Here is a 27,323-nt window from a genome sequence, read left to right on the forward strand (position 1 = left end):
ACATTAGTAGTACCACAATATGAGGTAAACATATATAGAATTTTGGTGTTTGCGTTTTCAATGACAACCCAGATGCCTCTCGCTTTCTGTTGTTGACGTCAGATAACGGGAGGGAGCCAGGGAGGGCTCTTTGGAGAGGGGATCTTGATGATAATGAGATAGCATAGACAGTTAGCATTTTCCCTTATCAAATTCTCTGACCTCGTCGTTGTAGCTACATTAGATACTAGCATAGTGTGTCACATGAGTTTCCGTTGAACCGGATAGTTTAAAGGGCTTTCTCTATACAACCAGCTAGTTTGCGCGCTTACGGGATGTCAAAGCGTCTGCGCAACAACAGAGACTGTCAGGTCTGCGCTGATTGTAGCGCCCCGGGTAAGCTAAGCGATGGCTGGCTAGCCTTATGAATTTAGCAAGCAAGCTATCTTATGCTAGCAATTGTATTTCATAGAATGATAGCCCAAGCCATTTTACTCTTTGTTTGCTTGATTTTCACTTTCAATGGGATTCACATTCTTGAAACGTTAGTTCTAACAATGCATCGCGTTGCTTGCAACTAGCTACATACTTGCTGCTATGACAATGATATCTACGTTAACAAAGAAGAATGGGGAAGTCAGCTACAGTAGCCTTAGCTGTCTGTTGCTAACTAGCTGCTCTCAACTTTATTGTTCCTAGCTAGCTGGTTAGCTTATGGCTAGCTAGACTTTACAAGAGTCATTCTTTTTTGTTTTAGCTTGCAAGCTAACGTTAGTTGGGGTAAATCTTGTTTATATTGTGTCAAATAGTTAGCTATGCCATTTGTAGCTAGGGAGTTGCTGTCTGGCTGAAATCATAAAACAACTATGCATGAAGAATGATTTGTACACTCAACCTGGTTTCAGAGCACTTCGTTTTATTATGTACGTAAATCCGTTTTTGGTGTGATATGTTAAGTTTCGTATGGTATGTATTAATTTGTGAATATATTTCAGTGTAACCCATTTCGTATGATATGTTATGAATTACAATTCCTATTTTATGTTATGCCTTTTCAAACATACAATAAGTTGGGCTCTCGAATAGTGCAGTGGTCTAAGGCACTGCATCTCAGTGCCTGGTAAGAATCCAGGCTGTATCACATAGGGTGGCACACCATTTGCCCAGCGTCAGCAGGGGTAGGCCGTCATAATAATTTGTTCTGTTCTTTAAATAAAACATATGGATTTGCTAAAGTTTTATGTAATAGATTTGCAAACTTATAATATGTTACGAATTTGCAAAACGTATAATATGTGGCAAATTTGCTAAACGTATATGCTATGAATTCTTGCTAGGTTGCTAACGTTAGCGAGCTAGGGGTTAGGGTTAAGTTTAGGAGTTAGATTAATGGGTTAGGTACATGCTAAAATGGTCCCAGATGAGATTTGAACTTGCAACCTTTGGGTAGCTAGATGTTCGTGTTATACATCCACCCTGACCAACCAACATACTTTCAGTTTTTGCCTTAAGTAACCATCTGTTTTATGTAACCATACCAAACGTAACATATCATACTGAATGGAATGTCTTGGATTTACGTACGGAATAATAGGAAATGCTCTGAGAACAGGCTGGTGCACTGGATGCATGACTATTTTAGTCTTTATGGTGTTTGTGTGTGGACTTGGAGCCTTTGTAGTAATATTGAGTCTAATCTTGTGTGTGTGTGTATGTTTTCCAGGCCCATGTTGGGGCTCAGTGAACAGGGGTGTGCTGGTCTGTGATGAGTGCTGCAGCATCCACCGGGGTCTGGGACGACACAGTTCCCAAGTCCGACACCTGACCCATACACCATGGCCCCCCTCCCAACTACAGGTGGGCACCTCACACAAACTCACACAGTAGTACTGACACAAGAACAGTCAGTGGTGTAAAGTACTTTGGTAGTCTTTAAAGTAATTTTACTTAAGTTGTTATTTTGGGTATCTGTACTTTACTATTTATATTTTTGACAAATTTTAATTCACTACAAGAAGATAATGCTCATTTTAATCCAAACATTTTCCTTGATACCCTAAAGTACTCGTTACATTTTGAATGGTTAGCAGGACAGAAAATGGTCCAAATCACACACTATCATGAGAACATCCCTGGTCATTGCTACTGCCTCTGATCTGGCAGACTCACTAAACACACATGCTTTGTTTGTAAATTATGTCTGAGTGTTGGAGTGTGCCCCTGGTTTGCTGTCTAGTTTGCTTAATAAAAGTATATTTTACTCAAGTAGAATTTTACAGGGTGACTTTCACTTTTACTTGAGTCATTTTCTATTGTGGTATCTTTGCTTTTACCATCGGAGAACAGTGGTTTTATTGTTTGCTTCTTTTCTAGATGGTTCAGACATTGTACAGCAATGGGTCCAACTCCATCTGGGAGCACTGCCTTCTGGATCCCTCGTCTATCTCGAGTGGGAAACGCAAGGCCAACCCCCAGGACAGAGTCCAGTGAGTGGAACACATTTCAAACTTTTTGTTGAAGGTTAAACAATGGAACTTTCAACAATGTCATGACAAAGCATAAGCATCTAGTCTCGCCATGATCTATGACCATCAGTGTGGGACTCTCTGTTGTATTAAAGTGCCATTGGGGTGAGGACAGTCTCAGAGGTTTATTAGTGTGTGTCTGTTCCCTTTCCAGTCCCCATAAAACGGAGTTCATCAAGGCCAAATATCAGATGCTGGCTTATGTCCATCGAATGCCCTGTCGAGAGGATGACAGTGTCACTACGAAGGATCTCAGTAAGGTGAGAGATTGCAGCTAGAACATCCCCTGGATTGCAAGCTTCGTTGCCATTGAGCTCATTCATTTGCCAATTTATCCCCCCAATTTTTTTTTGAGCTGTTAGCTAACCAAACCTCTCTTTGGTGTTGCCTCTAGCAACTCCACTCCAGTGTTCGGACTGGGAACCTGGAGACGTGCCTGAGACTGTTGTCTTTGGGAGCCCAGGCCAACTTCTTCCACCCGGTATGTCAAAAATGGCCTGAAATGTGTCAATACATAATGGAATGATTATGAGCCTGCACATTATTACAACAGTGCCCACACAGTGTCCAGTGTCATATTGTTTTGGGGTGGTGGCCTGTTTGTTCTTCAGGAAAAAGGAAACACTCCGCTGCATGTAGCAGCTAAGGCAGGCCAGGTGTCGCAGGCAGAGTTGCTGGCTGTGTATGGGGCGGATCCCGATGCCCTAGACATGGGGGGTAAGACCCCTATTGACTACGCAAGGTAAAGCAGGCTTCATACTCTTTTATACTGCACGGGAGCAATCCATTACCCCTGATGGTTGCACAACTCTTTCGCAGAGAACGGTTTATTAGGCTGCCTAGTACTAAAGTTTATTAGAAGAATCTACATGATTACAGATGTGTCAACTCACTGAATAAAATACAACTTCACCACCCTTGGCTTTATTGTAGAGCGTTCTTAGAAATAAATAGTGCTATAGTTGGCATTTACAGTAAACAGAAATTGACCTCACCGCCACTAATATTGATGTGGAGAAGACTCATGACCTTTTATTCCTGTTCCGCTCAGACAAGCAGGGCATCAGGAGCTGGCAGACAGACTGGTAGAGATCCAGTATGAACTCACTGACTGCTTGGCATTTTACCTCTGTGGGAGAAGGCCAGGTAAGAGTGCAGAGAAGGAGGGGGGGTTATAGGGAGATGGTGATTAATTGATGAATTGAACAATGATGTTTGTTTGTTCTAATCTGACTGTGTTTGCCTACTAGATCATAGAAACGGACAGCACTTCATAATTCCACAAATGGCTGACCGGTAAGAACTGAACCCAACACCATTGCTTGCTTATGGAGTAATAGAATGCTGTTCAGGCATCTTTGTGATATTTTTACAAAAACCTCGAAGTCTGATAAGCCAAAATGAAATGCATCTGTGTGTATCCATAGTAACTGAGGTTAAAACATCATTCCTTTACCACACCATTGTTTATCTCCCTTTGCTTTCATATGTTGATGGGAAAGAAATGTGTAAGTATGTCAACTGTTGGCTATAATTTATTGTCTTGCATTTGCTATATAAACTGATGATATATAGATTGTGTGTGTGTACCAGCACCAGTCAAAAGTTGGTTGGTGGAGAGAATGCCAAGAGTGTGCAAAGCTGTCATCAAGGCAAAGGGTGGCTACTTTGAAGAATCTCAAATGTATTTTGATTTGTTTAACACTTATTTGGTTACTACATACAATTCTATATGTGTTATTTCATAGTTTTGATATGTTCACTATTATTCTACAATGTATAAAATACAAAAAATAAAGAAAAACACTTGAATGACTAGGTGTGTCCAAACTGTTGACTGGTACTGTGTGTGTGTGTGTGTGTGTAATTTATATATTATTTTATTTATTATTTTTGTCCACAGCAGTCTGGATTTGTCAGAATTTGCAAAAGCTGCAAAGAAAAAACTCCAGTCTGTGAGTGAAATGAACTTTTAGTTTTATTATGGTCCTTTTGACAAACCAGTGATGTGATTTTACTGTGGCTTGTGATTTCAGCTCACTAACCATCAGTTTGAAGAGCTTGCCATGGACGTTTATGATGAAGTGGACAGAAGAGAAACTGATGCAGGTGAACAGATACAGTGACATTTGATTGTTTGTAGTAGGGTTGTTCTTGAATTGCGGTGGCATTTTGTGGCCCTTGCCTATGCAACCATAAATAAAAAAAAATAGTTACACATCACATGTCTGTTTATTTTGAACTGTTTTTCAAGGATAAAACATAATGCAAGTATTTTTTTTACTGCAACTTTTATTTAAAGGACTTAGGGTAAGCAAATGGGTTGTCACAGTAGTGACGTGTAGCGTTATAATGACATGTTTTGGGGATTTAGAGATCTATTATTTTGAATGCTAAAAGGTGAACAAAAGTAGTTAATATATTGTGTATTACTATAAAAAAAATGAGTAATCCTTCAGTTTTATGTCATTGGTGTTACTGCCTTAAATCACTCATTAAAGATCTTCAAGGACCTTGAGCATTCCTTCCAGCAGCAAACTGTTATCGGGGGGGGGTCTATATTAAAGAAGTGTGATTAGCTAATCATTTATCTTTTATGTCATACATTTGAGGATTCCGTTGATAATTTGGTATGTCTGAGTCCAAAGTGTCACTTGGTGTTACTCAGTTGGAATGATGACAAATAACAATGTGAGCAAAACCTTACATTTGGGTATCTGTGGCCTCCATTTTAAGAAAATGTTCAATCACCTAAAATGTCTCATTGGTATTATCATCGTTAGTGTTACTAGCTCCTACTGGTGGCACAATGTTATTTCAAGTAATTAAGCTGCCATATCAGTTGATTTTGAATGGAAAGACGTACCCAAATACATTTCAATGATTTTTTTTCTTCTAAAATGCCATGCACAAATGCCACTGCAATTCAAGACTGACCCAGTAGGTTTAGCAGAAATTGTGATTGCTTATAAGTGTTTGATAAAGGTATCACTAGGTGTGTTTAATAGATTATTAATATGAAACAAATTATGTATATTTATGGTTCGTCTTTGCTGTGTCAGTGTGGCTGGTGACTCAGAACCACGGCACTCTGGTAACAGACACAACTGTGGTGCCTTTCCTCCCTGTCAACCCTGAGTACTCATCCACCAGAAACCAGGCAAGTCAACTACAAATGCAATTCACTGTTATGTCAAATTGGTGGGTCTCTTTCCCAAGCCATTAGGTGAGTTTTATGCATTTGATTGAAGAGTCTTATCTTCCAAAACAGCCGCTTCATAATGTTGTCTTGTTTTGCAGGGCCGGCAGAAGCTAGCGAGGTTCAACGCACATGAATTTGCAACACTCGTCATTGATATATTAACTGACGCCAAACGTCGGCAACGTGGGAACTCCTGTAAAAGTCCCAGAGGTATAGTACAGTAATCTGAAGCTACTTTACTTACATTTGGCACTTTGGAACAAAGCTCATTACTGTACCCACCATGGCATGGTTGTGGCGTGGTCCACTCCCCTGACCGTTGCTCTCTCTCCTCAGAGGACATAGAGCTCATCCTGAAGGGAATCAACAGCCGTCACGGGAGTGATAACCAGGATAATGAAGACCAGCCAGATTATGACAGTGTGGCGTCTGATGAAGATCCAGAGCGGGAACCAGCCCCTGGGAAGAATGGGAAAGATGGCAGAACCAAGGTAACACCATATTTGTCGTTTTTAGTTTTGTTTTTCATTACCATTAACATAGTATTGGCATAGCCATTATGTGAAACTGACACTATTTTAACTACTTTGCAGATATGAAACAAAGACATATTATCATTCAAAAAATATCAAATTCAGTTTGTTACAAAAACCAACATTTTGTAATATATTTTAAAAATGGCTTCTATTTGCATAATTCATATTCACCAATACATTTCTTGGTAATCAAATAAATATTTATAATAGTTGTAAATCACAGCTTGTACGTTGTTTGCTGTCTTTAGCCGTTCGGATGAAAGAAAAGTGCGGGTCTCAACACAAACAAGCCAGGGAAGTTATCACAAGTCATAACGTGGCAAGCTTATCTATTTAGCAAGCTAAAAACACAGAGCCTCGTAGCTAGCAAGTTGGAGGGATGGGATGTCATGTTATACAAGTAGGTGAGTGGCAGCTTCGGTGGCTAGCTACAAGTTGCAGGTGTAATTTGGTTAGCTTGCATGTGACTCGCTTTGCTGAACTTGAATGACTGTTATCCACAGTTAGTGCATATCCCTTAGTTGTCAATCAAATGTATTGGGAATGTTTGTTTTTTTGATAGTGGGTGCGGGACCTATGTGTGCACGCCCTTTCATATTTTTGGGGAATAATACTATAGACGTAATTGAACTGTAAAAAAGTAGGCTATAATACCCTTTAATGTGACATGAACACCACCCGGCATGGTGTTTTCATCAAATCACTTCAAAAAGGAGGCTACCTGCGCATGTTCAATCCACTCCATAAGGATTCCAGCATCTAAACCAATGCACGCCATTCACCTTAAAACACCAAAAGTCTAATGATATTTGTTGATTGTCACTAGGTTCACTTGTAGCCTATAATGATTGATTGATTGCGTACACTATTGTCCGAACACATCATGGTTCCAGCTAGTCATCTCTGCCTACTCAGACTACTTTCACCCCATATCATTTCTGACATTTGGTAGGCTATTTGTTAGCCAACTTTTCTATAATTAGACAAGCCTATATGCAGCTTCTCTTCTGTCTTTACTTGTTGCTCTAGAAGACAAAAAAAAAACAAATTATAGAATGCATCAATAATAATTAGCCTAATCTAGTTGACATCAGTAAAGTTATTTTCCATTTCTGCTCTGAGCGAGGATGTGTAGGGACCGGGGAGAAAATACATTAGCCTAACTAAAACAGCAAAAAGATTTTCCCTGCAAAACTTTGAAATTACATGAGTTGGACCAGTTTCAAGGATATGAAAAGCTGTGAAAATGATCCAACATGATACATTTAAGTTGGACTTGGATGCATATTTTATGTGGTTGACATAGGCTATTGTCTCCTTTTATTTCGCTGACAAAGACTGCATGTTTGCACGGTCCCTAACCGTGCATTTTCATTATCTCAAGATGCTGAATGAAAACATTCCTCCACTTCTATTCCTGAGACAATTTTAAATGTGGTGTATAGTTTCACTACAAGATATATTATGCCGAACAAAAATAAAAACGCAACATGCAACAATACAGGCCATGGAACCACTGGAACATTTTCAGCTTCCAGGAGTTGTGTATAGATCCTTGTGTTGTGGGGCTGTTCATTATCATGCTGAAACATGAGGAGATGGCAGTGGATAAATGGCACGACAATGGGCCTCAGGATATTGTCACGGTATCTCTGCATTCAAATTTCCATGGATAAAATGCAATTGTGTTCGTTGTCGTAGCTTATGCCTGCCCATACCATAACCCCACTGCCACCATTGGGCATTCTGTTCACAATGTTGACATCAGCAAACCGCTCGCCCACACGACGCCATACACTTGGTCTGCAGTTGTGAGGCCGGTTGGACGTACTGCCAATTTCAATCTCTAAAACGACGGAAGCGGTTTATAGCAGAGAAATTAACATTAAATTCTCTGGCAACAGCTCTGGTGGACATTCCGGCAGTTAGCATTCCAATTGCACGCTCCCTCAACTTGAGACATCTGTGGCATTGTGTTGTGTGACAACTGCACATTTTAGTGGCCTTTTATTGTCCCCACCATAAGGTGCACCAGTGTAATAATCATGCTGTTTAATCAGCTTCTTGATATGCCACACTTTTTAGGTGGATGGATTAGGAGAAATGCTCACTAACAGGGATGTAAATAAATGTGTGCACAAGTTCAGTATATATTATATTATGCTACAGTCAGTGTCCGTAACTACAGTAGGCTAAAACACATTTGTATTTTTAGTTCAAAGGAGCTGTCGCACCCTGCAACCCTACTTCCTTTGTCAGCCAGGGCGAGTAGGCTTCTATTCCTAATCGTATCAGTGCAATTTGGACTGCAAACTAGGACCACATGCTGAAAAAAGTTTGAGACGGTTTATCCCTCACTAGATTTGAGCTAATTCGTTGTTGATGTGCATACAGTAGCCGATTGAGGGAGAGAGAGCCTACCTTTTCTTTTTGGTTGTTTGTTGTAAAGTTCTCCAAAGTAAGATGACTCCCATGGTATTTACATACTGTATTTAAAGAGAACCATTTAAGGTGTATTTTGTGGCTTTTGCAATTGCTTTTTATGGATCTAAAGTCGCGCTGTTGCTGCTCCCTGTAGTGTAAACACACAGTCCAGTTCAAAGTGAATAGCACACCTTTTGTTCAGGCCTATTGAACTCTGATTGGTAATTGCTCACCAGTCCATGTAGAGTACGGGCCTGGACAAAATAGACATGTTTTTATTTACTGCAGTGTCTATTAATTGCCCAAACGTACTGACGCTTTCCCATTCATATTACCATAGAATTTTCACAAATACACGACTCTACGTCATTTCCAAACATTCGATGAATGTACGAAAACACGAAAGGCAGCATATCTATGTGATCGCTTGTCTCAAAATGAGAAACATCTGTCGTCGTCTTCCTCAGGGTGTGTATGAACAGATTTTAATCAAATGGAAAGGTGCTAAATGTGCATCTTTTAAAATCTCCATCCCACCATGCTCCCCCATCCTTCAGAGCTCCGAGTCGTCGGACTTGTCTGATGGCCCCATTACGTTGCATGAGTTCATGGAGGTGAAGAGCGCCCTCACGGCCTCCGAGGCCAAGATACAGCAGCTGCTCAAGGTCAACTGTCACCTGAGTGAGGAGCTCCAGTTGATGCAGAGCAAGGTATGTTTATGACTTTGGCATTATAACAACCCACCGATCCCACAGTAAGTCTAGTAGCTTTGTGCAGATTCAGATGTTTGCAGACCCACAAGAACTGCTCCCTTGTTGTGTTGGTCCTTCTCATGTTTCTTATGTTGTCGGTGCAAATAGGTATTTGGGTATTTGGTTGAACACGTTCAGATTGTAATCCATATATGACAGGAACCTTTAGCTCATTCAAGGAAGCAGCTGGTTTGTTGTTTTCTCATGAGAAGTTGAGAACAATAGTCTGGGAGTGTCCTTCGTGACCAGACCAGGGCTATTTACAGAAAAGGAAGTGAAAACACAGTGGAAGTGCAGCTGCCTGGTCATGGAGAGTCTGGATAGAGAGATTTTTCTCCATCCAAACCTACACTGATATACTCACAATCTCCATGGTATTATAACCTTAGGTTTCACATACAGGCCTTTTTTTTAGGCTATTACACAGAAATAATGCTGATATTCTGAACTCCTGTCCCCTCCAGCTGAACTCCTTGCAGACTGAGAAGTCCTCCCTGAGATGGCAGACACCCAGTGGCCAGCAGCACCCCCAGGACCTCTCCGGCCGCCCCCCTCTCCCCGGGGGCCGCCCCATGTCCATGTATGAAACGGGCTCGGCCATGAGGCAGTATCCCCACAGGGGCGTGCCTCCTCGCCGTGACGACAGCCTCATCGTCCAGCCCCTCCCTACAAACGTAAGTTCAGAGGTCACACCGCTCCCTCCTGGACTGTTCTATGCCGTTCACTGTGGACCGTTGCCTTCATAGTTTTTGGTTTGTGGTAATTATTTTTAAGCATATTTGGTTTGTGGCAATTCAGTTTTTGTTTGTGCATTTACCCCCGCCCCTCCTCCTGTAGAATACACTCAACTCCCTTTATGTGAACTTGGTTTGAACCCTTTCTAGATTGGGAGGGGTCCTTTGGGGAACGCCTCGTCCTCCCTCCCTACCTTCCCCTCCTCCCTGTCCTGGTCGTGGGACGAGCGAGCTCGAAGGGTTAAGTACCGAATCTTCCCTCTGAGAGGATGGGGGCAACTGCCCCAGGGAAGGGGTGCTATCCCCTCTGCCTTGCCACTTCCTCTCCTCCTGTACCATCTCCTCATACTCTATCCTTCAACTGCTGCTGTACCTCACTGCCTCTCCTCTCCGCATGGTATGGCTGGCTGCATGCACCATTCTGCTGCTGTTCTTTACTAACCCTTATTCCCCCAGACAGCACTGCCGTGTCGAATACCTGAAGAAACTCTGGTTTTAGAAATGCCAGAGCTATACATTGGTGTCTGTGTGTTTTCAAAGGCCCCGAAACACGACATGTACACTGTGGTGTTTCCATACATCCTGTCAGAAGGCTACAGGGTTGTTGAAACAGATGAGGAATACAGAATGTCATGGTTCATTGTAGTGTGAACCGTGTTTACAAGCCATAGGGGGTGGACAACCATCTGTACTGAAGCCCTTAACCGTACCACAGGAATATTGATCTCATTGACTGCTTAATGCCACAGAGCTGGTCCCTGGTTCAAACGTACTACCTCGTTTTCCTCTCTGCTTTGAAACCAGTTGAGGTCTGGTTTAATATGAAATGGCTTTTTAGGTTCAGAGAGCATGATTCTGATCCGTCTGCTTCATCAAGCACGTTCAGACTGTGGTAGCGTTTGTGCGGCTGTTCTCTCACCAGATTCAAAGGTTGTCTGCAAACTAAACTAAGAGACAAGCATCATCTTACTTGATCATTCATCCCATTGTAGGGTTGTAGCCTGGAGGGACAGAGCCGCATGCTGGAGAGTGACTATGACAACACACCAAACCACACAGGACTGGAGGAGTCCGGGTAGGACTTTTGATTTAAAATGTTTATAGTAGAAAAATATTGTATATTTCTGACTTCTGTATGTAAAATGTGGAAACATTTTAGCAGTCGCTCACATACAAAGTGATCCACAAGTGAGGGAGTGCCTAACCATAGAACCTCTCCTCTCCCCATACAGTATGGGCAGGAACAGCAGTTGGCTCGGGGATAGCAGTACAGCAGAGCAGGGGGAGGATGAGACTGAGGCTGACTCCACCCTGCCCTGCACAGAGGACGTCATCTGTAAGACGGAGCAGATCACCAAGAATATTCAGGAGCTGCTGAGGGCCGCACAGGAGAACAAACGTGAGAGGTAAGGTCAGGGGAACACAGAAAACTCCAATCAGCAGTTAGAGAAAAGGTCTCTTGACTTAAAGGTTTGTGTAAAACTTGCCCTATTGGTTCTAAATACGGGACATGGTTCTGCTCATATATTGTTCCTTCACCTATCCATCCTTCAACCTTCAGTAATTGTGATATTCAGAGGATGTATCCTGTTTTTCTTTGTTCTTCTCCTGAGTTCGGTTTTAACTGTCCTGTATTCCCACTCTGTCCTCCCCTTCCTGCCCTTGTGTCTTCCTGTCTGACTTTCTTCCTCACGGTGTGGGCTAGCTCCAGGCCAGGAAGTCTAGGCCGCTTCTCTGGCTTGCTGCCCTGCTGTGAGGGGGCCGGCCGCGGACGGACTTGTCTCTACAGCCTGGTGCCCTGCTCTGACAGGGCTGCCCAGGGCTGTCTATCTACCCTGCTGCCCTGTTCTGAGAGTGCTGAGGGGGCCCCTGCTTCCTCTCTCCAGGCCCCCCCTGGCTCGTGGTACTCTGGCCTTGATCCTTGTCTCCAAGGCACTATCACCTTCTCCTCAGTCTGTGTGCTGAGGGGCGGGGGCGTGTGTCAAACGTAGCTGGCAGGAAACAAAGAGGACGATGTCTCAGATTCCCCTTTGGAATGCCAGATACGGTGCATTCGGAAAGTATTCAGACCCCTTCCCTTTTTCCACATTTTGTTATGTTGCAGCCTTATTCTAAAATGTGTCAAATAAAGCATTTTCCTCATCAATCTACACACTATTTCCCATAATGACAAAGTGAAAACATTGCAAAAAATATTTTTGCACATTTATTACAAAAAAATAACAGAAACCTTATTTACATACATATTCAGACCCTTTGCTATGAGACTCGAAATTGAGCTCAGGGTCATCCTGTTTCCATTGATCATCCTTGAGATGTTTCTACAAATCATTGGAGTCCACCTGTGGTAAATTCAATTGATTGTAGAATTTAAAAAATGAGCTGGCGCACACCCAGAAAAATCATTTTATGTGAATGTGCTGACTAACGGCAAATAAAAATACAGACGCACACTCCATATATCAACTCCCAGTCATTTATTGGGTAAATCACCAATGTTTTGGCATCACTGTGCCTTCTTCAGGGTCTTTATTTTTATAGTTTAAAATTCAATTGATTGGACATGATTTGGAAAGGCACACACCTGTCTGTATAAGGTCCCACAGTTGACAGCGCATGTCAGAGCAAAAACCAAGCCATGAGTTTGAAGGAATTGTCTGTAGAGCTCCGAGACAGGATTGTGTCAACACAGATCTGGGGAAGGGTACCAAAACAGCATTGAAGGTCCCCAAGAGTACAATGGCCTCCATCATTCTTAAATGGAAGAAGTTTGGAACCACCAAGACTCTTCCCTAGAGCTGGCCATATGACCAAACTGAGCAATCAAGGGAGAAGTGCCTTGGTCAGGAAGGGGACCAAGAACCCAATGGTCACTCTGACAGAGCTCCCAGAGTTCCTCTGTGGAGATGGGAGAACCTTCCAGAAGGACAACCATCTCTGCAGCACTCCACCAATCAGGTATTTATGAGTCCCCGGACGGAGGCCACTCCTCAGTAAAAGGCACACGACAGGCTGCTTTAATTTTGCCAAAAGGTACTATCAGACTATGAGAAACAAGATTATCTGGTCTGATTAAACTAAGATTGAACTCTTTGGCCTGATTGCCAAGCATCACGTCTGGTGGAAACCTGGCACCATCCCTACCGTGATGCATGGTGGAGGCAGCACAATGCTGTGGGGATGTTTTTCAGCGGCAGGGACTGGGAGACCAGTCAGGATCCAGGGAAAGATGAACAGAGCAAAGTACAGAGATCCTTGATGAAAACCTGCTCCAGAGCGCTCAGGACCTCAGACTGGGGGCGAAGGTTCACCTTCAATAGGACAACAACCCTAAGCTCTCAGCCAAGACAATGCAAGAGTGGCTTCGGGACAAGTCTCTGAATAATCTTATGGCCCAGACTTGATCCCTATCGAACATCTCTGGAGAGACCTGAAAATAGCTGTGCAGTGACGCTCCCCATCCAACCTGACAGAGCTTGAGAGGATCTGCAGAGAAGAATGGGAAAACTCCCCAGATACAGTTGTGTCGTCATACCCAGGAAGACTTGAGGCTGTAAACGCTGCCAAATGTGCTGCAACAAAGTACTGAGTAAAGGGTCTGAATAGTTACAGTACCCGTCAAAAGTTTGGACACACCTACTCATTCAAGGATTTTTCATTGTAGAATAATAATGAAGACATCTCAAATAACAGTTATGGAATCATGTACTAACCAAAAAGCTGTTAAGCAAATCAAAATATATTTTGTAATTTAGATTCTTAGTAGCCACCCTTTGCCTTGATGACAGGTTTGCACACTCTCTTGGCATTCTTTCAACCAGCTTTATCTGGAATGCTTAAACAACAGTCTTGAAGGAGTTCCCACATGCTGAGCACTTGTTGGCTGCTTTTCCTTCACTCTGCGGTCCATTTGATCCCAAACCATCTCATTTGGGTTGAGGTTGGGTGATTGTGGAGGCCAGGTCATCTGATGCAGCACCCCATCACTCTCCTTCTTGGCCAAATAGCCCTTACACAGCCTGGAGGTGTGTTTGGTCATTGTCCTGTTGAAAAACAAATGATAATCTCACAAAGCGCAAACCAGATGGGATGGTGTATTGCTGCAGAATGCTGTGGTAGCCATGCTGGTTTAGTATGCCTTGAATTCTACATTTTAATTTTTTAATATGTTTGCTAAAATTAGTAAAAACCTGTTTTTTCTTTGTCATTATGGGGTATTGTGTGTAGATTTGAGTGGGGGACAATTAAATTATGGAATAAGGCTGTAATGTAACGATGTGGAAAAAGTCAAGGGGTCTGAATACTTTCTGAATGCACTGTACAGGCCTATGGGGCTTTTACATGTCAACACACAGGCAATTCTTGATTCTTAGATTTTAGTCTGTTTGGGGTGGGGGTTCTGTTTTTATTAAATACAGATTCACACTGGCTATTCATTCAGTGTTTATACAATCCACTTGAATTCAAACTGTTGTCTTTAACACAAACCTTCACTATTGGCCCCCGTTTGACTAAAGCTGTGTCGTATTTGCTTTTTCACTTGTGTGCCAAACCCCACTCCAGATGGTGACCACAGAACACTGCTGAAGAATTTCACCCTGCCAATTTGTATGCGTCCTCAGTCTCCTGGGTTATAACGGAGACATTGTTATTGATTGAAATGGTGGAAAGTTATGATGCATTCCATTATCTGATTTCTAAGCCATGTGTTGGTTTCAAACAATGATTCATTGTTGATGATGTTTTCAGGGCGTAACAGACTCCACTTCATCATATAGTCTACGGGGGAAAATATGGGTGGGTCTTGAATTACGTTGGCATTTGGGCTTTTTTTTTCATTTAAATGTATTTGGGTACATCTTCCCATTCTAAATGAATCTATAGGGTAACTTAATGACTTTAAATCATTTCTACCATTATGATAACATTGTGCCACCAGTAAGAGTAGTAACACCAATGATGGTAACACCAATGAGAAGTTTTTAAGAAATAATCTTTAAAGAATTGATGACCTTCCATTTCAGAAAATCCCAATTTACCAAAGTGATATGATTAATCAATTTGCTCACAATGTTATTTCCCTTCATTTAAATTGACTAGCACTAATGAACACTTTGGGTTTAGACACACCAAACGATCATTGGAATCCTCAAATGTAGACAGACTAAGAGGTTGTGTTTAGCTAATAATTTTCATTAATATAGATCCCTCCCTCTAACAGTTTGCCGCTGGAGAGAATGCTCAAGGTCCTTGTATAACTAATTCGTGATTTAAGGCAATAACACCAATGACAGTAAACTGAAAGACACATTGTATTAGTAAAGAAAATCTGTATTTTAATAGCCTTTGATTTTATTGATCTATACAATATATTAAATAATTTTGTTCGCTGTCTAGCATCCAAAATAGATCTCTAAATACACCAAAACATGTCATAATTAGGTTTGGGCGGTATCCAGATTTAATTTCATATACTGTCCTCTCATCCCGGTATTTACGGTATTACTGGCTTAGTACACAAGGGGGTGGCAAAAAAACGCAAAAAAAACCTTTGGGCGTCTTACCAGAATGCCAACAAATATAGCACAAGTATTAGTGAATTTCCATGGATGCTGCTAGCTAAATATGCTAACAAGCCCAAACAGAAATAAACAAATTGCAATGACAGGCAATCCAGGTCATAAAGTTATACATACAGTACCAGTCAAATGTTTGGACACATCTACTCATTCAAGTTTTTTTTTGTTTTACTATTTTCTACATTGTAGAATAATAGTGAAGACATCAAAACTATGAAATATCACATATGGACTCATGTAGTAACCAAAAAAGTGTTAAACAAATCAAAATATATTTTATATTTGAGATTCTTCAAAGTAGCCACCCTTTGCCTTGCTGACCGCTTTGCATAGTCTTGGCATCCTCTCAACCAGCTTCATGAGGAATGCTTTTCGAACAGTCTTGAAGGAGTTCCCACATGCTGATCACTTGTTGGCTGCTTTTCCTTCACTCTGCAGTCCAACTCAACCCAAACCATCTCAATTGGGTTAAGGTTGGGTGATTGTGGAGGCCAGGTCATCTGATGCAGCACTCCGTCACTCTCCTTCTTGGCCAAATAGCCCTTACACAGCCTGGAGGTGTGTTTTGGGTCATTGTCCTGTTGAAAAACAAATGATAGTCCCAAAAATATTACATTTGGACTCACCAGACCAAAGGACAGATTTCCACCTGTCTAATGTCCATTGCTCGTGTTTCATGGCCCAAGCAAGTCTCTCTTCTCCTTATTGGTGTCCTTTTTAGTAGTGGTTTCTTTGCAGAAATTCAACCATGAAGGCCTGATTCACCCAGTCTCCTCTGGACAGTTGATGTTGAAATGTGTCTGTTACTTGAACTCTGAAGCATTTATTTGGGCTGCAATCTGAGGTGCAGGTAACTCTAATGAACTTATCCTCTGCAGCAGAGGTAACTCTGGGTCTTCCTTTCCTGTGGCATTCCTCATGAGAGCCTGTTTCGTCATAGCACTTGATGGTTTTTGCGACTGCACTTGAAGAAACTTTCAAAGTTCTTGAAATGTTCCGGATTGACTGACCTTCATGTCTTAAAGTAATGATGCTGTCGTTTCTCTTTGCTTTATTTGAGCTGTTCTTGCTATAATAAAATTAAATATGAACTTTAATTTAAACAATAGGAAATGTAGCTGGCTACATTCTTTCTAGGATACAAATTAGAAACATGATGTCCATGCATCGTCTTTGCAAAAAATACCTTTTATTTTTTCATTATAAGCTCATTTACTTGCCAAATAGCGTTGCACTTCTGTCGTCATCTGAAAATGAAGCGATTGTCCTGCGACTGTTTTGAACTAATCTATTTTCTGAGAAGTAAAACTATACTTTCATGTCCTTGATCATTCTATTGAAGCAAAACACGTGACTTTCAATATAAAACGCTACCCATGTCATTACACATCTGGACTCACCTGCTCCCTCTTTCTACCGTGGTGCCATTTTACAAACAAACACGTGACTCGCTCAACTGTTCTGGGGAACTATGGTAAGCTTCATAATATGTGACGGGTGATATGAAGAACGCAATCTGCTGAATCTCCTAATTTATTGCACAAGTTGACTGCAGGTATTTACTTAAAAGTAGCTACAAATATTACAATTTATAGAAAAACGTTAAATAGTTCCAACAGTATTTACAGTATTGAATAATAAATAAGTTAAATAAAACAAAACATATTTCTCATGTTTTTGTCATTTTAAAGTGCTTTTACTGGGTGCCAAAGTCAAGGGACAGCATTTAACACCATAATTCAAGAATGATCTATACAGTACTGGTGTTCAATTTCCTCAAATGGAGCACATGGTTGCTATTAATGAAGACACTTCAGTATATTCTATTTTGTCTGCTCCATGGTGGACATAACCAGGGCTGCTCATTCTCTCACTTGTCCACTAATAAACCTCCACCAGGACATGGCTTGCTGATTTTGTTCTTTAAGAAGTGTCTTTATGTAGTAAGGGGATCAATGGCTTTGCAAGCTTCTGGAAACATTCCTAAGTATTCAACATATTTGTTTAACTGTCTTATTGAGAAGGAAAAAAAATGGGCCAGAGTTATCTACTAACACCTATGTTGGAAAAAGGATCACTTGAGTATTTGATGTTTTCTTCCTCCTCCCCCCTCAGCTTTGTACCGTGCTCAGAAAGGATCCATGTGGCTGTGAGAGAGATGGCCATCCTGTTTCCAAAGGTAAGCTGGGATGACCAACTGAGACACTCCTCCTTTGTATGCAAGAGCCAGAGGGTTTTTTGTTTGGTAAACATGGATGGGAAATGAATGTCCTGCATCTTAGGTCAGCTGGTGTTCTGTTGTTAGATGTTGCACTCTTTTCTTCAGGGTGGTCGAGAAAAGTTTATGCAATCACACACACACACACACACACACACACAATGGCAGTAAATCCACTCCTTACACTGCAGTGTTAATAGGACCGTTAATGGCATATGTTTTGCCAACAGTACCTCCTGCCTCCTCTCTCCTTTACTCCGAGGCCATGCTCAGACACAGTGCGAGGGTCTCTGCGGCTGCTCACCTCTAGTGCCAGCCGGCTCCATGGGGAGTGCCAGAAGGCCTCGCCCCACAACCCTTGCCCCTCCGACATGCAGCTGGTCACGCAGCAGGTCATCCAGTGTGCCTATGACATTGCCAAGGCTGCCAAGCAACTCGTCACTGTGACAACCAAAGAGAACAGCAACTGATGTTTTTTTTAACCCAAGGACTAACATCCCTTTTTAGATATTTGAGATATATATATATATATTATCAGTACTAATTTCAAGTTAGTGTTTATCAGTGTTACCATTGTTATTTGTATGCCACCATTTTTATTTAAAGTACTCAAGTTTACAGAAAGTGGACCATGCGAAATGTGGGTCACCCAAGGGATTTGTCCATCGGTTTGTCTGTTATGCAGGTCATCATACTCTAGCAGTATGAGTATCTATCTGGGATTACCTCAAAAGGAGACATTTGATACTATTTTGCAACATTACACATTTTAAACAGCCTTGGATCAATTTCAGGTGGCTGAACATTTGTGGTTGCTGGGAGTGCTTGTTCTTGGTGCTCTCTGCTATGCAACAAGGACAGTTGGCTGTCCAATGCTTTCAAACAGTTCACTTTTAACTTCTTATTCAAGGCCAAACACATTGGGATCTTAAACATAGTCAGATCCATAATTATTGGCACCCTTGATAATGATGAACAAAAAAAAATACTAAAATAAATACATCTGACCATAGCACTGCCTGGAGTTTGATAAACGGCATTGGCACATTGGATTGGTGGATCTTTGATGTTATGGGACTATTTTGCTTCCACTGGTCCTGGGGCCCTTGTTAAGGTCAACAGCAGCATGAATTTTACCCAGTACCAGGACATTTTAACCAAAAACCTGCTTGCCAATGCCAGGAGGCTGACACTTGGCTGCAAGTGGATCTTCCAGCAAGACAATAACCCTAAGCACTAATGAAAATCCACTAAGAAATTGTTAATTGACCACACAATCAACATTTTCCAATGGCCATCTCATTCTCCAGACTTGAATACCAGTGGTTTAAATCCATAAGAGCACGAGGAATGCTTTAAGATCCCTCCCAACGTGTTCTCCAATCTCATAATACATTTTAGCAAAAGGCTCAGTGTCTTTATCCTCACAAGGGGAGGGCGATAGACTATTGAAAACAGCGGTGCCAATAATTTTGACTTATTTTATTTTTGAGCCAACAATATAGCTCAGTATTTTTTTCTGATCTTTATCAATGGTGCCAATAATTATGGGCCTGATTGTAGCTTAGTGGAATACTGAGCCATGATGCGTCCATTACAACGTTTTCCTTAAGGTATTTTCCATTAATGCCATTTTATGTTTCATGCCAAAGCCATAAAGTTGAGGACAACGCCCAAGTCAGTTTTCCATTGTTCAGTTTCTTTTCGTAGTTGTTTGAGCTCAAAAGGTATAGCAAAAAAAGGATAATAAAAAAAAAAAAAAAAAGGATCATACCTCACACACATGCACAATATCAATTTTGTTTTAGTGTAGTGTGTTTTTTCTGACGTTTATCCCAAAGGGGTACTCAAAACAGCCGACCCAAATTCTATAATTTGTTTTGTAAAAAAGATAAGTATAAAAATGTACAAACCATCTATTCTTAATTCATGCAACCCTTCTATATATTCTATGTATGAATACAATCTCACACTTGACAAATTGTCAACATTTTATTTTCTTAAAATGTTTAACAGGTAAAGTTCCCTCATATTCTGTGCTGTTTTAAGGCATGCAAGTTTTCATATTGGTGATGTCTTCTATACAGCATTTGGATTTCAATATATCCACAGGCAATCAGATGTGCTTGTGATCTCTCTCACTCTGTCTGTGTGGTGTGTGTGTGTGTGCTAAACCCAGCCTGTGTGTGTGTGTCCCATGATTTACATTGTCTTTATTGTGCTGCAAGTGGTAAAAACATGTGCATCTAATAGGGTTTTAAGATGTGTTAAAAGCATTTGTCCTTTTTATATGTATTATGGGCCATACAGTCATGTGGGAGTCATGTGGGGGTCATGAGTTGTCCAGGGATGTGGGGAGTGAGGATCAATTGTGTGCCATTGCGTGTTATGAGCCAGACAACAGTCATACAGTTACTTACATTGTGATTGAAATAAAGAACTGCCTTTTAAAGTAATAAACTTGAATTTATAACTCGACTACTAGTTTGTTTTATATTACTCAATCTATAAATAATGGATAGGCCTACCTCAACTATTAGGCTACAGTTTGTTCTGTTCTGTCATATATCCTTCCGATTTAATTGTTCAATTTTTTTTCTTTTGATAATTTTATCAGAGTAATGTTTTGTACAGTAGCGTTGCCCATTGAATAAATCACAGGTGTGTTCCGTGTCTAAACGTGACATGCCATTCGCGTATTTCATTCAAACATGTTTTAAAAAATAAAAAAAACTCTTGAATGGACGTAAAGTGAGAAGCACTCCCACGCCAACTTGGTGTTCCTTGCCAAAGTATACAGTTCAGTTGCCTTGCACAGTGAACACGGAAGACAGCAATTGTGATCATTCAGGTTAGTCGTATTATTTCAGAAAACGATAGCACTATTAATGGATAACCAATTCGGAAAGCTTCCAGCCGACAACGCAGTGAATACAAAGTTGTTTCTGGAGTCACCTTTTTGTTGGTGAGTAGACCACCTGACTATCCATGTTCTTCATGCAATTGTAGTCGCTCAAGCTCGCCTTCAGCGATACCTTTATCTAGAAAATATCGTCGCTTCATTCTCTTTCTGTCTCACTATCCATGGTTGTCTAACGACATTTTCAAATAATATAAATTTACATTGTTATTTAGTCTTAACAAAACACAGGTTTGATATGCCACGTTCATGTCATGTCGGAATTACTGACTTGCTAACCTACTCGGAAGAGTCAGATCGAGTAATGTATATAAACCTCGGATTGCTGATGCTATATTACATAGCATCAGCCAATAAGAGGGTTTGAAGCCACCAGCCGGCCATATTGGCAGTCTTCCATAGGAATGAATGGAGCTCTACAGTATTTCATTTAAATGTTTAATATAGGCTATTTAAGTAGTGGCGGCAATAACATTAGAACTTTATAGAAGTTATACTTTATAGAGGTTATACTAAGTAAACAAAAGTTTTGTTTAGTTCATATATAAAAGTATGCATTAAGGTGGCTGTAGTAGAATAAATGTGGCAAAAACAAATGTAGACGAATTAATGCATTTCTATGGCTTCCAAAATATTTTATACAATGGACGGGGAGTCCCAAGATGGAGGTTTCAAAACAGAGCCCCCAGTCATCAATACTAAACTGAAATATAAATGCAACATGTAAAGTGTTAGTTTCATAAACTGAAATAGAGGATAGCAGAAATGTTTGATACACACAAAAAGCACATTTCTCTAATTTTGTGCACCAATTTGTTTACATCCCTGTAAGTGAGAATGTCTCCTTTGCCACGTGACAGGTGTGGCATATCAACAAAGCTGATTGAACAGCATGATCATTACACAGGTGCACCTTGTGCTGGGCACAAAAGGCCACTCTAAATTGTGCAGTTTTGTCCCACAACACAATAGATATCTTAAGTTTTGAGAGAGTGTGCAATTGGCACGCTGACTGCAGGAATGTCCACCAGGGACACACGGCCAGTTGTGATACAGCCTGGATCCGAACCAGGGTGTCTGTAGTGACGCCTCTAGCACTGAGATGTAGTGCCTTAGAATGCTGCGCCACTCGGGAGCCATTGACCTAGGTGAATAATAACAAATTATGTGGAGTGAGTACAGCGTTATAATTACTTGATCAATGTCAGACTTGCAAAGATTACCATCACCCATACTAATAAAGTACCATAATGGAATTTTGAATGAGCCGCAAGTATCTTTGTGGATGGTTCAATCATAGGCTCATCTTGGGATTTAAATGGGCTATTGTCTGTTGTAACAACCTTGCACAATGTTGTTCAATGAATAGTCTAGGCATAAGGTTTACGAATCTGATTTTAATTAAGTATTGTATTAAGGTAGTGAAACCAAAGGAGTGAAACCCCAGCGCAAGAGGAACCATGTGAATGTGGGTTTGTATGGAGCTGCTGTAGCCCCTCTTTTTCCTCCCACACTACACACTGCATTGACCTCCTTGTGACTTCAGATTATATGAATGGACCCTTTTCTCTATTGATTGCCCAACAAGAAACAATCATAGAATTCCCATAAGCATTGTGGGAGAAAAATTCAATTTATAATCTTTCCTCCCCCCAAGAAGGTGTCCAGCTACGTCCAAGATGCTGAGTCTGCATATACTCACAACTGCTTGATTGCATTTCAATTCAATGTTTCATTCCTCTCCTTCTTTCCAGACTGCCTGGGGTCAAAAGTATTTGCTCCTATCAAATCAGACATCAGTGGCAATATAACAGTAAGCATGTTTTCCACACACTGTAATTGTGCCTTGTGTGTAACCCTACTGCAACTTACGTCTGTCTATAACTAATGCCTAAGCCTTAACATTTGGATGGTAATATTTTCCTTCCAGAAAATCTGAGGTGTGTTTGACAAGGACCCTGCCAAGTATGCAACTCTACAGCAGATAGTGGAGGCAGAGAAGGAGACACATCGCACAGAGTGGCCCGAAGTGGGAGCCACCTTGGCCCTAATGTGGCTGAAGAGGTGAGCTCAGAACCATCACATCTGAATGTGTTAGAGGTTTGTACTGCCTAAAGGCCGTGAAATTGTGTGCTTATGTCTAGATAGAGACCTACACTTCATGAATAATGGTGGGACTGAAATCAGGTGAGTTAAGCTGATTGTCCTCTCCCACAGAGGTCTCTGTTTCATCCAGATCCTGCTGCAGAGCTTGGCAGACGGAGAGAAAGACGAGAACAACCCTAACCTCATCCGTGTTAACATCACCAAAGCCTACGACCAGGCCCTGAAGAAATACCACGGCTGTCTCGTGCAGAAGATCTTTAAGGTAAGACCATGTGACTAAAGTCATGTGGTGGCATAGTCTTGACGTCCTTTGACCCTTGACCGGGTTTTCTACTTAAGCCTGGTGCTCAAGCACCTCTGAGTGTATTGCTTTCATATTGTACTTCATTCACCCAAAGCAAAACATTTATAAATATAATAACTGAATGTGTATGAACTGCTCAGTGAAGGTGTACTATGTAACAGACCTGGGTTCAAATACAATTTAGGGTATTACTTTCAAAGACATTTGGAAGTAAGTATTTAGAAAAGTTTGATTTGAAAAGGCAAGTAGTTGAATATGGGAATATATTTGGAAATACACTTGGAAAGTATTTGAAAATACTCAAATACCCTGACTCAAATACACTCCCATGCATTAACCCAGGTATTTGAAAATAAACAATCTTCCGAAAACATCTGAAACCCTATCTCTTCAAAGAAGAGTGTACTTTAAATAATACATCTGTCTTACCCACACACACACACAAAAAGGCACATATTTTCCTACTAGTACTGACTTTGCCGAAAACTTCTTTATTGAGAAAAATGTACTTAACACAACTGTGATATGTTGTTGTCCCACCGAGCTATCTTAAGATGAATGCACTAACTGTAAGTCGCTCTAGATAAGAGCGTCTGCTAAATTACTCAAATGTAAACTAATATTTGAAAGATATATTTGAAAATACTTTCAAATAGTAGGCTATTTATAGGAAATTATGGTAACCCTTTACTTGACACCCAGCGTCATAACGCTTTCTGACACGGTCATAACCATGTCATAATTTCATAACTGACATAATATGGTCATAACACTGTCATGACCCATATATTGACACCTGTTGTGACTTATATTGCATTATTTTGTGGCTGGTTATGACACCTACATAAGGGTGTTAAAACTCACATTTATTCAAATCATTTTTCCCTGCCAAGAAGTTTCCTTTCATTTGTAAGTTTGTTTCTTAAGTCCTTTGTTGTTGTTTGAAATCATATTTTAAATGAGTTGACACTGTCGTGAAGCATTATGACCATCCTGTGTCACTTGGACCAAGAAAATACACTTTATGACACTGTCAAGGATTATGACCGTCATATGACTGTCTGGCTTATATGATGATCACGTACATGCCCTTATGTCAGTCGTCAGTCACCAAGAGGGTGTCTTGTCCTGCTCCTGAAATCTGCTCCAGCATTCATCCATGTCATCCGGAACAGAGCATTTGGGTAGGTGCATGTCTGACATCAATGTGTGTGCTATTACAATGATAATTTAATACAGTCAATTTCAGAAAATGCTAAAATAACATAACCATACTGTTGAGGCTATGGTGTAATGAACTGTTTTGCCTTGTGTGGTAGGTTTTCTGGGTTTTGACACTCTTATGTAGGTGTCATAACCAGCCATAAAATAACGCAATATATATCACAACAGTCCTAAATATATGACAGTGTTATGACCATATTTATAACAAGTTATGTCAGCTGTTATGACATGGTTATGACCTCGTCAGTTGTACAACTGAATGCATTCAACTGAAATATGTCTTCCACATTTAACCCAACCCCTCTGAGTCAGAGGGGTGCGGGGGGCTGCCATAATCGACATCCACCTCTCCGGTGCCCGGGGAACAGTAGGTTAACTGCCTTGCTCAGGGGCAGAACGACATATTTTTACCTTGTCAGCTTGGGGATTCGAACCAGCAACCTTTCGGTTACTGGCCCAACGCACAGTGGCCAAGTAGGCTACTGTGGCTATTTGATCATAATGTAGGCCTACCAGAGTGGCCTACCATCAAAAACAATGGATAAAATGCATCCCATAACATTTTAACATGGAAATAGCTGTTTTATCATTCAGCCTACAGAAGCAGCCAATGTGTGGTGTTCAATGTTGGCCTACATTCCATGAGAAATTCCATGAGAACATGCAGGGCTTGACCTTAACCTGTTTATCCTTCAGACAAGGAGGTGACTGAAAATGTGACGTTTGATGCAAGAAACCACTTTAAATGTTTAAAAAAAAGTATTATTACTATACCATTATAGAGAGAATCAGACAAATTATGCTACCCTCTACCTATTGTCTATTTAGCTTATTCAAGACCGTCTCAAAATACAACACTATCCCTTTACCTGACTAGCTTTTCAAAGATGGCTAGAAAGGCACATATTTTGTGCTCTTGTAGAGAGCAATCACTCCCCCATTGCTGACTAGAAATGAGCTATAACTGGGCTAATAACTCACTAACTAGCAAAGGATATGAACAAATGTGCACAGGTGGCTACATGCAGCTCTCACTTTGATATCAAAACAAGCTCATCTACTCGTGACGGCTCATGCTATAAACACAATCCAGTTCAAAGTGAATGTCACAGATCCATATATGGAAATGGCTGTTTATAGGCCTACTGCAGTTCTGATTGGTTATGGTGCACCGTTCTGTGTAGAGTAGGGGCCTGAGTAGTGCCTGTCACTGCAATAGAATCCTACTCCAATACACTCTGCCCACATGAACATCTCTTGCACAGTTAGTTTTGCTTTGTTTTGCTTTCAATGTTACATTGAAAGTGGCTAATATTGCGTTGATTCGACCAAAATTCCCACAGTAGAGCAAAACATTGATAGTGTTAACTAAAGGGGAAAAGAATACAAAATTGCTTCTCTGCGCGGGCTGATATTTCTTCTAAACCCGCAGTTTAGATGTAATATTGGTCATATTGTGTTATGACATTGGATGTCAAGTAAAGTGTTTGTGAAATTATTTGATAATACTTTCAAATACTTCCAATATAAGTTAGTTGATTCAGGCCATATAATTTGAAAATACTCAAATACACAGAAAATAAGTATTTAAATAACATGTACTCAAATATACACGTATTTGAGTACACACACACACAGCTGTATTTCTCCCTGTCCACTCCAGGCGGTGTTGCTTGCAGCACCCTACAAGTCAGACTTTATCAAGGCCCTGTCAAAAGGTCAAGAGGTCACAGAGGAGGACTGCATGGCTAGTGTACGCCAGTTCCTCGTCAATTTCACAGCCACTGTGGATGCCATCTATGAGATGTGCACAACGCTGAATGCAGAGCTGGACTATAGCGTGTGATGTTGTCCCCCAAACCGGACTGCAGCAGCATCCTGCTTGTTACTTTCTTTGTCTTCTGTTTTTCGTCCTTTCTCTCAGGTGATGGGACATTCCATCTTTTGAAGGTTGAGGATTCTATTTCAAAGAAGACGTTTTCATCCGGGGCACCATTTTTATTATTACTTTTCTGTCCCTCCTTTTAAATCCCTCCCTACTGAATGTTAATAGTTTGGCCCCTGATGAGTTGCTGCTGGACAGAAAGTGGCATATTCCGTGTTGTGTTTTTTAATTCGTACAGGTCTAGCACAGCTCTTGGTGCGGTCTGATGCTGTTACACATGATTCACCACAGGTAAGAGACATTCAGAAGTGATATCCTGAGATCTGGTCAGTGTTATTTTAATACAGCATCTCTTTCTCTGTGGGAGGGGAGAATATTCCTGCTATTGATTCGCATTGCACATGACTCATAAAATTCCTACTGTAACTCTGCCAAGAAATGTGAGATAATGCCCTCACTGCCTGGTAGCTACTGGGAAGTCAACTGTCCCATGCCTTTAAAGATTATAACCACCATTAGTGGTTTTAGTGACTTCAAATCACATTTTATTAGTCACATGCAACAGATACAACAGATACAGTGAAATGCTTACTTACGAGTCCCTAACCAACAATGCAGTTTAAAAAAAAAATACGGATAAGAATAAGAAATAAAAGTAACAAGTAATTAAAGAGCAGCAGTAAAATAACAATAGCGAGACTATATACAGGGGGGTACCAATACAGAGTCAATGTGAATGTGTGTGAATGAATGTATGTGCTCATCGGTTAGTTGAGGTAATATGTACATGTAGGTAGAGTTGTTAAAGTGACTATGCATAGATGACAACAGAGAGAAGCAGCAGTGTAAAAGGGGGGGGGGGGGGGTGGGGGGGGGGGGGCAGGAAGCTTGGTCCCAGGGATGTACTGGGCCGTACACACTACCCTCTGTAGTGC

General features: G+C 41.0%; 2 protein-coding genes across 14 annotated transcripts in view; both read left to right on the forward strand.

Moving 5' to 3' along the window:
• LOC110523757 (ARF GTPase-activating protein GIT2) overlaps positions 1–20,427 on the forward strand; it is a 20,909-nt gene extending 482 nt beyond the window's left edge. For 2 of the 13 annotated variants that reach the window (XM_036977430.1, XM_021602732.2), the window contains exons 2-21: positions 1,703–1,836; positions 2,353–2,465; positions 2,659–2,764; positions 2,899–2,985; positions 3,116–3,246; positions 3,556–3,650; positions 3,755–3,800; positions 4,007–4,012; positions 4,408–4,459; positions 4,541–4,613; positions 5,567–5,664; positions 5,805–5,916; positions 6,043–6,197; positions 9,224–9,376; positions 9,883–10,092; positions 10,303–10,392; positions 11,145–11,227; positions 11,385–11,558; positions 17,847–17,910; positions 18,180–20,427. In XM_036977430.1, coding sequence (XP_036833325.1) covers positions 1,703–1,836; positions 2,353–2,465; positions 2,659–2,764; positions 2,899–2,985; positions 3,116–3,246; positions 3,556–3,650; positions 3,755–3,800; positions 4,007–4,012; positions 4,408–4,459; positions 4,541–4,613; positions 5,567–5,664; positions 5,805–5,916; positions 6,043–6,197; positions 9,224–9,376; positions 9,883–10,092; positions 10,303–10,392; positions 11,145–11,227; positions 11,385–11,558; positions 17,847–17,910; positions 18,180–18,419 — 2,222 coding nt within the window. In that variant the 3' untranslated portion in view covers positions 18,420–20,427. Of the gene's footprint in view, positions 1–83; positions 376–416; positions 524–755; positions 903–1,702; positions 1,837–2,352; positions 2,466–2,658; positions 2,765–2,898; positions 2,986–3,115; positions 3,247–3,555; positions 3,651–3,754; positions 3,801–4,006; positions 4,013–4,407; positions 4,460–4,540; positions 4,614–5,566; positions 5,665–5,804; positions 5,917–6,042; positions 6,198–9,223; positions 9,377–9,882; positions 10,093–10,302; positions 10,393–11,144; positions 11,228–11,384; positions 11,559–17,846; positions 17,911–18,179 lie in introns of those variants that run through there. The other 11 variants (XM_021602737.2, XM_036977435.1, XM_036977434.1 and 8 more) reach the window with 11 other exon arrangements.
• A 91-nt stretch (positions 20,428–20,518) lies between these two features.
• Positions 20,519–27,029, forward strand: LOC110522927 (glycolipid transfer protein). The gene is made up of 5 exons (XM_021601364.2): positions 20,519–20,914; positions 22,624–22,682; positions 22,800–22,933; positions 23,087–23,237; positions 26,167–27,029. The coding sequence occupies exons 3-5, from the start codon at positions 22,920–22,922 to the stop codon at positions 26,347–26,349; spliced, it is 348 nt and encodes a 115-aa protein (XP_021457039.2). The 5' UTR covers positions 20,519–20,914; positions 22,624–22,682; positions 22,800–22,919; the 3' UTR covers positions 26,350–27,029.
• Positions 27,030–27,323: the final 294 nt, after the last annotated feature.

Source organism: Oncorhynchus mykiss, chromosome 5 (genome assembly GCF_013265735.2).
Source record: "Oncorhynchus mykiss isolate Arlee chromosome 5, USDA_OmykA_1.1, whole genome shotgun sequence".
In the NCBI taxonomy this organism is placed as follows: domain Eukaryota; kingdom Metazoa; phylum Chordata; class Actinopteri; order Salmoniformes; family Salmonidae; genus Oncorhynchus; species Oncorhynchus mykiss.